Source organism: Falco peregrinus, chromosome 9, assembly GCF_023634155.1.
Source record: "Falco peregrinus isolate bFalPer1 chromosome 9, bFalPer1.pri, whole genome shotgun sequence".
NCBI lineage: Eukaryota > Metazoa > Chordata > Aves > Falconiformes > Falconidae > Falco > Falco peregrinus.
In genome coordinates, this window is record NC_073729.1 from 35,089,041 (window position 1) to 35,099,899 (window position 10,859).

Consider the following 10,859-nt stretch of genomic DNA (forward strand, 5'->3'; position numbering starts at 1 on the left):
AGGCGGGCCCAAGGCGCGGCAGCCTGGGCCCTGAGGGGCGGTGGGGCGGGTCCCAGGCCGAGGGCCGGCCTTGCCCAGGAAGCCGAGGGGGCGGCTCCGCGGGCCGTGGCGTCCAGGCCCCCTTCCCCCACCAACCCGCCTCAGTGGTACCGTCCCGACCCCCTTCCCTCCCGGGGAATGGAGCAAACCACCGCAGCGACACCGGGGGCGGCGGCCTCCGCGCATGCGCCGCGTTGCTAGGCGGAGCGGGCCCTAGTAACGGCCGCCTCTCCGCGCTGCCCGCCCGCGCGGCGGGGACCCCCGGCCCGGGCCCGCAGCTTCGTCTCCTTCGGGGTCCCCGGCGGTAGCCCCGGGTGACCCTATGGAGAGGGGCCTGCGGAATGCCATAGTCTTCAATGCGTCCAAAGGGGAGACTTTCACTCTCGCCAGCGGCTACAAATCCCTGCGCAAAAGGCTCCGCGGTAACTGGAAGATACAGAGGTGGGGGCGGCCTTCGGGGCGGCGCTGGGCAGCGTTTTTGTGGAGCGCTGGCGTGGAGAGGAGCCGCGTTTCTGTGGCCTGAGGGGCCAGCAGGGCCAGGGCAGTGCCCATCCCCCTGTGCTCGCACTGGTGCGGCCACACCACCAGCCCTGTGTGCAGGATCGGGCCCCTCGCTCCAGGGGGGGGCGGGGGGCGGCTGAGCGTGTCCAGGGACGGGCGGGGGCTGGGGCACAAGGCTGATGGCGGCGGCTGGGGGGGCTCAGGGGGGAGCTGATCGCTCCCTACAACCACCTGAAAGGGGCTGTGGGCAGGGGGGTGGGTCTCTGCTCCCAGGTAACAAGCGGCAGGACCAGAGGAAACAGCCTCCAGTCGCTCCAGGGGAGGCTTAGACTGGATCTGAGGAAAAACTTCTTCACCAAAAGGGTGGCCAAGCACTGGCACAGGCTGCCCAGGGAGGTGTTGGAGCCCCCATCCCCCCAGCAGTGCCTGGGGACATGGGTCAGCGGTGGGCTTGGCAGTGCTGGGGTAACGGTTGGACTCAATGATCGTAAAGGTCTTTTCCAACCTAAAATGTTCTATGAATCCTTTATAGGCAGGGTCGAAGGCACACTTAGTTTTCTTGGAGCTAGTGGAGAAGAGTCTTCCCTGAGTCTGCCCTGGCTGTGTGGATCCACCTCATCCCCGAGGGGGAGGTTGGCCACCCCTGAACGGAGAGGCTAGGCTACTGCACCCTCACCCCGTGCAGCCCCCGGGATGGGGGTCGTGGCACCTGCATCTGTAGAGATAGCCTGAAATTGGTGTGTGGTCCACACTGAATAACTCGGTAGTCTTTGGGAATGTATATCTTAAGCTAAGATCTCTTTTGCATTGATTGACCTCTGTGGATTAGCTGTAATTTCACTGTTGGATGCTATGCACCATTGTCTTCGGAGCTTCTAACCGTCTTATCAGTGGAAGAGATAAAGCATAAGTTACAAGGATGAAACTTCTTATACAGGTTTTTGAATCTTAACATGATTCAGAGCTTGGGATAAAAAGAAAACAGCCCTTGTGCATATGATGTTGCCTGTCTGTCCACTACAAAATGTGCCCAGAGAAAAAATAAGAAAAGACTGAGAGGAAGCTCATCAGCTGCAAAGTTCAATAGCAGCTATGACAATTTATAGCACTCCTGCATCTGCCATAGTACCTTGTTAGAGGGGCTACTATTTAGTGGGTTTAAATTTGTAAGGATTATTTTTGCTCAAGTTGGCAGCTTCAAACCCAGATAAAAGGATGCAATGCAATCCTTCTAATGTTGTGGTTCAGCACTATATCCAAGAATAACATATATCATTATTAATCTGTTTGTAGCTTAAAAGATGAGATCACATCTGAGAAACTTTTTGGGGTAAAATTGTGGATTACAGCAGGGCCAAGAGAAAAGTTCAGTGCTGCTGAGGTAAGAAGTCCGTAATTGTTTGCAGATTTGTTATGTTTTAAGATTTGCTTAATGTGAAATAGAAAAGAACAACATAGACGACTTTGCAATAGTACTGCTTTAAATGAAGTTACACAAATTGAAATCTGAATGCTTTTGTCATAGGATCAAGTTAATTGTAAGCAGTCAATCATTTACCTTCCTTCATCTCAGTATAGCTTCTTGCAGTCTTGTGTGTAGCTTCCTTTACATGTATTTTTTTTTAATTTTTGTTATCTTCTAGTTTTTGGTTCTGAAGAAATTCCTGGAGGATGGTGGAGCCATTCTGGTGATGCTAAGAGAAGGCGGAGAGTCCCGATACGGAACAAATATTAATTTTTTGTTAGAAGAATATGGGATCATTTTCAATAATGGTAATGAGGCTCACTGGTACCTTTTATTCATCCATTTTCAGCAAAATCTAAAAAGCAGTTTCAGCCTTTGTAAATACAAGCCAAGCAGATCCCTCTCACCGAGTACCTTTTGGTCTAAGAGATTTTTTTTTCTTGAAATCTACGTGTACATAATGTGATACTGGAGCACACTAAGGGCTTTCCATGGGCAGGGTGCCTTGATAACAGCTTAGCTATCTCCATTACTTTGCTGTAGTTGTTAGTTTTGATGGTATTTACTAACAAAAATTAATTCTAGTGACATTTCTTGGTTAAAAAGCCTTTCATTTAAAACAATTTTCTATGCGTTTTAATGGATTGAATCACTTCATACTCACCCTGAATAAACAGTGGCACTTTTCTTTAGCAGACCAATAAAATGCCATTCATTAGGTTTTGTACTACAAATGTGAAAGAAACACAACAAACCATTTGTGTCTCAGTGTCCATAAAATATTTTTAGGGTCTTTGGTGGCATTTCTAGACTATGCCTTTTTTTGCATCAACAGTGTCTGATTCATCATGTGTTTGGAAGATGTATAAAGAAAATCAGAATTTGTAAAACTTGATACGTATTCTCTTAACTGGATCATCCTTTTGCCTATTCCACTTTGCAGAAGACATGGAGATGTGCTTATTTTTCGTATTTTTATTTGAACTTGCAAATATATTCATCTTCTAAATCTGTATGTCCAAAAGGAAATGGTAGCAAAGGCTGATTTGAATTCTTTTGGGAGCCACATGCTGGCTTTGTGGTGTTAGAAGCAAGTACCCAAGGAATCCAAGAGCTAAACTCATTTTTCTTTGATACATCTAGCACACTGCTCAGCTAAGATGTAAATTTCTTTTTTTTTTTTGTTCTGTCTTCAAGATGCTGTAGTACGAAATGTGTATTACAAGTACCACCACCCAAAAGAAGCACTGATCTCTGATGGAGTTTTGAATAGGTAAATATTTGGGGTATATAAGTCTTTACAGTAAACTCGTTATAATCTATGTTGTTTTCGGTAAGTTTTGCTTTTCAACATCTTGTAGGGGAATCAGTGAAGCTGTAAGAAAAACAGTGCTTGAGACAACAGATGAAGATGGAAGTGAACATGACTCACAGTAAGTGTTTTCCTTTGAGGAAGCTGATGTGAAAATATTTAGAATAACTCAGAATTAGCAGGTTTGTAATCTAGCAGGAGTGTTTTGTGCTTGTGTTGAGGTTTTCTAATGTATTTCTTGTGTCAGTTTCTTGCCCCTCAAGGTTATATCTGGAAAGGAGAATCTCTTTAGTAGTACTTGATAACCGATGAAGGGGCAGGAGGTACAGTTCTGAAGAGTATTACTACTACTCTCCTGACCAGATCTCTTTTGCCCCTAGTCTGTGGATTTGAATTTTATGAAACTGTAAATATGAATAATCGCTAGATAGCGAGTGGTCTGGCTGCAGGCATGATCAGCCCTACTACTTTTAACAAGTCTTAATTCAAGATAAGATTATACAAATTATTGCAATTTTTAGTTTTCCATCCCTCTGTGCTGCAGAGGAGTGAAAAGGCATTGGGAAGAATACAGCTTTTCTGTAAATAAATATAAATGTTTGAATTCCTCCTTGCAGCTACTTTGTAGGCTAATAAATGACCACGTGGTTGATTACAAGGAAAAATGTTAAGAATATCTTACATAGTTTTGTTCCAGAATATATATTCATCTGGGAATTAAACATCCCTACCCTTCTCTCAGGTACAGCAACATGCAAACAGTAATTTTGAGTGTTCTTTGTTCTGTATTTAAGGGAAATTGTCAACCTGGAAAGACTGGTAGAAAGAGACCAAAATGTTTTAATGATCTGAATGTGCAAAAGCATGCCTCTTGGCACCACCACCAGTGCACAAATACAGTTCACAGTTTAGGCAGACAGACTGAGCTTTATAAATATGTCCAGCACACCTGATACATGCAGGTACTTAGGGAGTTTCTGTATTTCCTGCAGAACTCTCACTTTCGTGTATCCTTTTGGTGCCACCCTGAATGTGATGAAACCAGCAGTGGCTATTCTGTCAACAGGATCTGTCTGCTTCCCGCTCAACAGGCCTGTTCTTGCTTTCTATCAGCATGAGGTATGATTCTGCATGTAAAAAACCATGCGTTCTCTTCCTACCCCACACCAAAAAAAAAAAGAAAAGAAGGTGAAGAAATGGAAAATAAGAGCAGAGGATGCTATCCAGTTATCCTGTTGTGGGTGAAGCATGTGGAATTCAGGTTAAAACCTCATAAAACATGGGGTATGAAACATCAGAGGTTTGTTAAACTGGAGCTGTTTGATGTATCTTCGAAACAGCAGTATTCATGGTTACATTACGCTAAGAGTTTCACAGTTGGTGCAGGGAACGTTAGAGGCTTTCTGGTTCTGTTGAGAACTTACTGTTTCTTATGTCAGTCCTTGTGGAAGGATTAAGGAGTACTTATAGAGAAGAATTCCAAAGATGGTTCATGAATGCATTTTCATGCATGTCTAATGTAGCTAAATCAAAATATAATAACCTACACGTTTTGCATTTCATCTTACAACTAATGGAATTACCGAACTCTTCTCTCATTAGCTGACATGGATATGTGCTATTGTGACATGTGTGCATGTCGCTGGCTTCTAGGCTTGTGTTCTGAACATTGAAGAATAGGTCCCAGAAAGTTAATAATGCATTCATTTAATTTAATTGATTTTTTACTTGATTGAAAAAGTGTTCTGCAAAAATAACCTAAGTGCAGCTATTGTTGATATTCTCTGGTGGGTTTTTTTCTTTGATTGCCAGCCAATTGTCTGTCTACTCTTATGAAATGCAGATCAGTATTTTTGATAAATCTATGAGCCTTGAAAGCATATACGCTTGAATGCTGCTATGCTCTTGTGAGCTTACCAAATGTGAAACTGCTTTTGTCACTATGTATTCCATAGTTTGCTGTTTCTTTAAATCACTTTGTAATTAGATGGCATTAACAATTGCCTCTCAAACTGTAATTTGGAAGGATATTTTGCTTTATTCTTTGTTGATAGAGTCAAGGTGGAAAGATGGCAGCGCTGGGATCTTCCCATATGTTCAGTGATCAGTATCTAGATAAAGAAGAAAACGGTAAGATCATGGTAAGTTTTGTTTGTTTGCTTTTTAAAAAACCAAAACCCACAAAACACCTTAGTGGATCTTCACAGCACTTAGTAAGCAATGCGAACTTTGAGCATACATCTTAGAGCAAGACAGCTATGAAGCAGACTCAGTATGGAGATTCTAACCCATTAATAACATCCTGAGGAATTTGTTACAGCACAGCTAGCAAGAAGGAGTTTTAAAGATATGGTTTATTATTTATGATAGGACTCTGAAAAACTTCTACTTCTGTTCACCACTTTGTTGTTATTAACATTTAAATATTAAGTATAGCGGGGTTTTTTTTATTAATTTTTCTTAGTTTCTTCAGCGCTTGGTTATGGCTATGATTAATAATAAACCTTTGCATATATAGCTCCTGGTACCTGGAGACTGTAATGCACTTTCCAAGGCAGGGTATGTAACATTATGTGTAAGAAAGGGAGTTCCCTGCTGAGGTGTTTCTGAAAGTATGTACCTCATACAAAGATGCTCGTTGCCATGATTCATTGCTTCCATATGTAAATACAAATCAAGTTGGCATTTTCTTCATAGATATTCTTTGATTTATTACCCATTTTCCCCTTTTTTTTCATGGTATGCTACTGAATAGATTTAATATGAATGTTTAAGCATAATATAAGATTACTTGGACCCTCCTGAAGTTAATTAAGTTTTGCCCTTCTCCAGGATGTGCTTTTTCAGTGGCTCACAACATCGGATATCCATTTAAACCAGATGGATATGGAGGACCCTGAGGTAAGAGAGATCCATCACAAAGAGGACAATAATAACATGATCTAGCAGCACCAGTTTTTGCAAACTGTGTATTTAGCACAAAATGGTTAACAGCTAGATGGGTGCTGTTTATTTTTTCAGGGTCTCAGATTGAGTAGATAGATGGATTAGGCATGAAAAGTAATGGTATTGTAGCTCTCAGACTTAGATTGCTATTCATTATCAGATTTAATTTGTCAAAGTCTCTTTCCCCTTTGCTGATGTTTATGAGATCATTTGCTGCTCCAGTGTAATAACTTTGCCCTTCACTGAGCCCTCAGACAAGGGGAACGTGCATGAAGACAGATGTTTTGTATATGAGTAGGGATCAACCTGTGTATCAATTTTAGTTTTTTTAACTAGTGTATGCAAACGCTATTTCTATTTGGAAATATCATATGTGATAAAACTATATACTCTGTGTGCATAAAAAGAGCAACAGTCTTGCACAGTTGACTAGTAAGCAGTCTCTTAGAATTTTAAAGAATTAACAGAAATCCGGATACAACGTTCATTTGGCAAGTAGCTTTACAGCTAAGAGAATAGTTTGCAGTTTACTAATCTAATAAGCTGTACTGCAAAGGGTCATACCTGTTAAAGAGTGGCATAATTATTTCTAGATGAGATTTTAGGTGAGATTTAAACCAAAAAGAGCCTATGTAAATGGGTTGGTCTTTTTAAACCGTAGGTGTGCATAGCTCTGTGTGTGTCTATTCAGATTTCAGACTATACCATGCTACCAGATACAGCTGCACTGTCTGAGCAACTGCGAGTCTGCCTGCAAGAAGGAGATGAGAACCCAAGAGACTTCACAAAGCTGTTTGATACATCCCTCTATCAGCTGGATACAACTGCCCTCCCTTCAGTTATCAAGTCAGCAGCTGTGATTTTTTTATTATTATTATTATTCATATATTCCATTCCATATTCTGCATTTTCTCTTTGTGCTTAACTGTGTCTACTTAAGAGCAGAAGGAATTGTCTGTAGGCAGCATTCTGAATACGGACCTACTGGAAGATTGATTTGTACAGTGTGACAGTGACATTTTCTCCTCTTCTTGTCTTAGCTGTAGTTTCTGGCATTGGTTTTTTCCTTTTTCATGACTACTGCTGATTCAGTGAACTGATACATTTAGTAGAACTCTCTGCAGTGATGTTGGGTACTTCCTGGAGTGATAACTGAGAGCCTGGTGGTGGTTCCACATTTGAATTGCTTGGCCTTTACTGAAGGTGCATTTCATTCATCTTTGCATTTCCCAATAATTGTGTCTTGAGATTTATCTGCTGCTCAGTTTTACCAGTTTTGTATCACTAGCAGCTTTGTCCCTAACTCATTTGTTACCCACATCATGTATGGACGTGTTGAATAGTGGCAGGCTTAACACAGATTCCATAAAACTCCCCTCTGTTGCAGACACTGTCTCTTCTTACTCTACATTTCTTGTTATTTTCACTAGATGTGAATTCATAGTGAGATCTCCCTTCTGATCCCATAATAATTTTTTTAAATACCTCGTGCTTATGGACTTGCTGAAAAACCTTTCTGAAATCCCAAGTTTGCTCTTTTTGAACTCGATCACTTTTTCTTCATGCATGTTCATCCCTTTAAAAGTTGCTTGAAGAATTAAGTGTGATTTCTTTCTTTTTTATCATATATACCCAACTATTGTTATATTCTTCTCTGTCATAATTTAACTAATTTGCTTGCTGTAGAAATCAGTTATTACTGATAATGTAGTTCTCTAGGGTCCTTCTAAAATTAGACATCCCTTTTTTTTTTTAATGCTATGCCTGTGCATAATGTTGACCCTGGTGTCTTCATAAAAAGTCATCTCTATAGCTTGCAAGTAGAAATGGATGTTATATCATTTCTTCTCTCGTACTTTGCTGTCTTCTGTGCTGCAGAGCTTATGAACAGCTGAATGTGAAACATGAACCCCTCCAACTCATTCAGCCTCAATTTGAGACTCCACTACCTGTTCTCCAGCCAGCCGTGAGTGATCCCCTTGCTAATACAGCACATGGAGAACCCTTTTGTTTCATGTAAAACCTGTGTGTCATTTCCATAGTTCTTTAAAACAAAAAATCTCCACCAAAACCAACCAACCAAAACAAAATAACAAAAAGAGAAAAGTGAGAAATGCTGTAGTAATAATTGATCACTTGGGAGTTGAATACATTGCAGCAACTGTCTTTTAGGAAAGAGCACTTATTTACACTTCTGAATTTTATCAACAGAGCTTGAGAATGTATTATCTGGCACCATAGGAACGCTGTGTGTATGGAATCCTTCAGCTGAGTGGCTGCTCCCAGCCCTGTGAGGTGCTGGTTCAGCCTTTGCTGTGGAAACAGAATGTGGTATTTCAGAAAGCAGTGGGGGTGTAAGTAACATCCTGACTGCTGCCAGGGGAGGAGCCAGTCTGTCCCACCCCTCTTACATCTCCCACAGCCTCTGGGGAGGTAGAAGGTAGAATATTGGTCTTTTACCACAAGGACTGGCCAAAATTTTACCAGCAGAGATTTGGGCTGGCAGCAACAACATGAGCTATGGTGGTGTCAAACTTACTTTGCAAAGCAAGTATCTTTGAGTATCTTTGAGTTTTGCCATTGTGGCTCCATCCTTCTTTACCTTGGCCACTGAGGAAACGTTACTGGGATGCTTATTAGCTGCAGGGGTGCAACTGAAAGTACTTTTTCATGTGCTGCTTTTTTAAAAACACAAGTCCAACTTGTGACATAAATGATGCCTGCATGAAAAAGAAAATACTTTTACTAGATTTGATGTGAATATGTTTCCAAGGTGAGCTGTTACAGTGAGCTTAATACCTCAGCTATCTCAACCATCACCTGGATCTCACGGAGCAAAACTGAAAACAAACTGTAAATGCAGTATGTCTAGTTGTGATGCTAGGTGATAGTTTTGGCATACTTGTGACTAAACTCTTTTGGAATATTCAGTTATTTTTACAAAATCTAAGTGGAATTTTTAAAAAGGTATACCTTTGTACTGTGGGCTGTGGAGTTGCATTTGACTTTATAAAAGGTTTCTTTAAGTCCGATAGATCGGACTTAGAAGTCCAAAGCTATCATCTTAAAGATCTGTAAAGTGTAAGAAAAATACGTGGCGATAAACCATGCTAATTCTTCTCTTCAAGGTTTTTCCACCTGCTTTCAGAGAATTGCCTCCTCCCCCTCTGGAGCTGTTTGACTTGGATGAAACTTTTTCCTCTGAGAAAGCTCGTCTTGCAGAGATCACAAATAAATGTAAGTGGAGCAGACTGATTGTTCACACATTTATATATAAAGTCCCAGTTTTTGGAGGAAAATTTTATTATATTTAGTTTTAAAAAATGGACTTCATTTATGAAAATCCACTGCTGTCGCCCTAGGCCAAGAAACTGGAAGGCCTTGGAAACTGATAACATGACATTATGTACCGTGAAATTTTGTTTTGTTTGTTAACGTGACATTTTATTATGTTTTTACCTGTTGTTTCCTATATCGTGCATAAGTTGCTTTATGCACTCTTGATTGATTTCGCATCTTTTTGTGCTTTGAAGTTAAGTTGTTAAGATTATTCTAAACACACTTCAAGTCTAAACAAGATGAGAAAGTACAAGCTGCAGGAATATGTCATGGTTAGTCCACTGAACTTAGTTACAGGAGTCCCAGAATGCCAACAACAAATGGAGATTAAAGCTTTTGCCCAGCTGATATGGATATGTGTGATGTTCAACTGCCTTCTTCCCTGGGATGCTTGTTTAGGTACTGATGATGACCTGGAGTTTTACGTACGAAAATGCGGCGATATCCTAGGAGTAACAAGTAAACTCCCAAAGGAGAAGCAAGATGCCAAACATATCCTGGAGCACATCTTCTTCCAAGTGGTTGAATTTAAGAAACTGAATCAGGTATTTGTAATAAGAGAATTACAGGTGATTAGTTTGGTTTTATCAGCACTGAGGCTGATGTGTCTTTGTAGCAGCGACAGTTGTCACAGACAAGAGGTACAGTGATAAGTTAAGACATTTGTTGTACATTAAGTTAGACCAGTGAAGTGTGATCCAGACCACCTATGACTGTTAATCTCTATAGAATGTGTAGTGCTCCATTTACTGTCTCATTATTTTAATTGGGGGGACTAATGTGTGCAAGTGTGGTTTTGGTAATTTCAGCTAAACAGAGTTCATTAATGGTGCACTGAGTAAAAGCAGCGTGCCCTCTTGAATGTTCACAGTGCTCACTGGTGCTACAATGTAGATGTGAAACCAGCATTGTTACTCGCAAGCAGTACTGTGCTGTAATAATTCTTCATAGTAAATTTGATATTTCAGAATCTGTTTGGAGCATTTTGGCAGATGAATTGATTCTGCTAATGAGTATTGTCTGTTTCTGAAATAGTGTAGTTAAGACAAAAATTGGACATTTTTACCCTATTGCTAAAATCCTTTTTTTTTTTTTTTTTTCCCTTTCCCCTCCCCCTCCTCCCCTTGCCTAAGGAACATGATACTGACACAAGTGAAGTTGGATTCCAGAATGGTAACTGAGACCTGGCTATTCTCAGTTTGAGACAGATGTTTTAATAAAAACATACTTTTCCATTTTTTTCAACCTCTGTGTTCA

The 10,859-nt window shown here is 40.9% G+C and overlaps 1 protein-coding gene across 3 annotated transcripts; it reads left to right on the top strand.

Annotated features, from left to right (window-relative positions):
• The first annotated feature begins 222 nt into the window (after nucleotides 1-222).
• IFT52 (intraflagellar transport 52) lies at nucleotides 223-10,847 on the top strand. Of its 3 annotated transcripts, XM_005235881.4 has the most exons (13): nucleotides 223-480; nucleotides 1,834-1,921; nucleotides 2,184-2,313; nucleotides 3,203-3,278; nucleotides 3,367-3,438; nucleotides 4,310-4,436; nucleotides 5,372-5,458; nucleotides 6,150-6,218; nucleotides 6,955-7,109; nucleotides 8,142-8,229; nucleotides 9,392-9,500; nucleotides 10,002-10,147; nucleotides 10,736-10,847. In XM_005235881.4, exons 1-13 carry the CDS (start codon nucleotides 362-364, stop codon nucleotides 10,781-10,783), a joined length of 1,314 nt encoding a protein of 437 aa, XP_005235938.1. In that variant the 5' UTR covers nucleotides 223-361; the 3' UTR covers nucleotides 10,784-10,847. The 3 variants fall into 3 exon arrangements, with proteins under 3 accessions (XP_005235938.1, XP_027640323.1, XP_055670018.1); XM_027784522.2 differs by lacking the exon at nucleotides 1,834-1,921 and having other exon boundaries at nucleotides 343-480; XM_055814043.1 differs by lacking the exons at nucleotides 223-480; nucleotides 1,834-1,921; nucleotides 2,184-2,313; nucleotides 4,310-4,436 and having other exon boundaries at nucleotides 3,212-3,278.
• Nucleotides 10,848-10,859: the final 12 nt, after the last annotated feature.

Excerpts from the sequence above, each read along its gene's own strand:
- IFT52 (XM_005235881.4), top strand. The coding sequence starts at position 362 with ATGGAGAGGGGCCTGCGGAATGCCATAGTCTTCAATGCGTCCAAAGGG. Across the intron at positions 481-1,833 it reads GGTAACTGGAAGATACAGAG|CTTAAAAGATGAGATCACAT; the intron begins GTGGGGGCGGCC and ends ATCTGTTTGTAG. Across the intron at positions 3,439-4,309 it reads GGAAGTGAACATGACTCACA|AACTCTCACTTTCGTGTATC; the intron begins GTAAGTGTTTTC and ends TATTTCCTGCAG.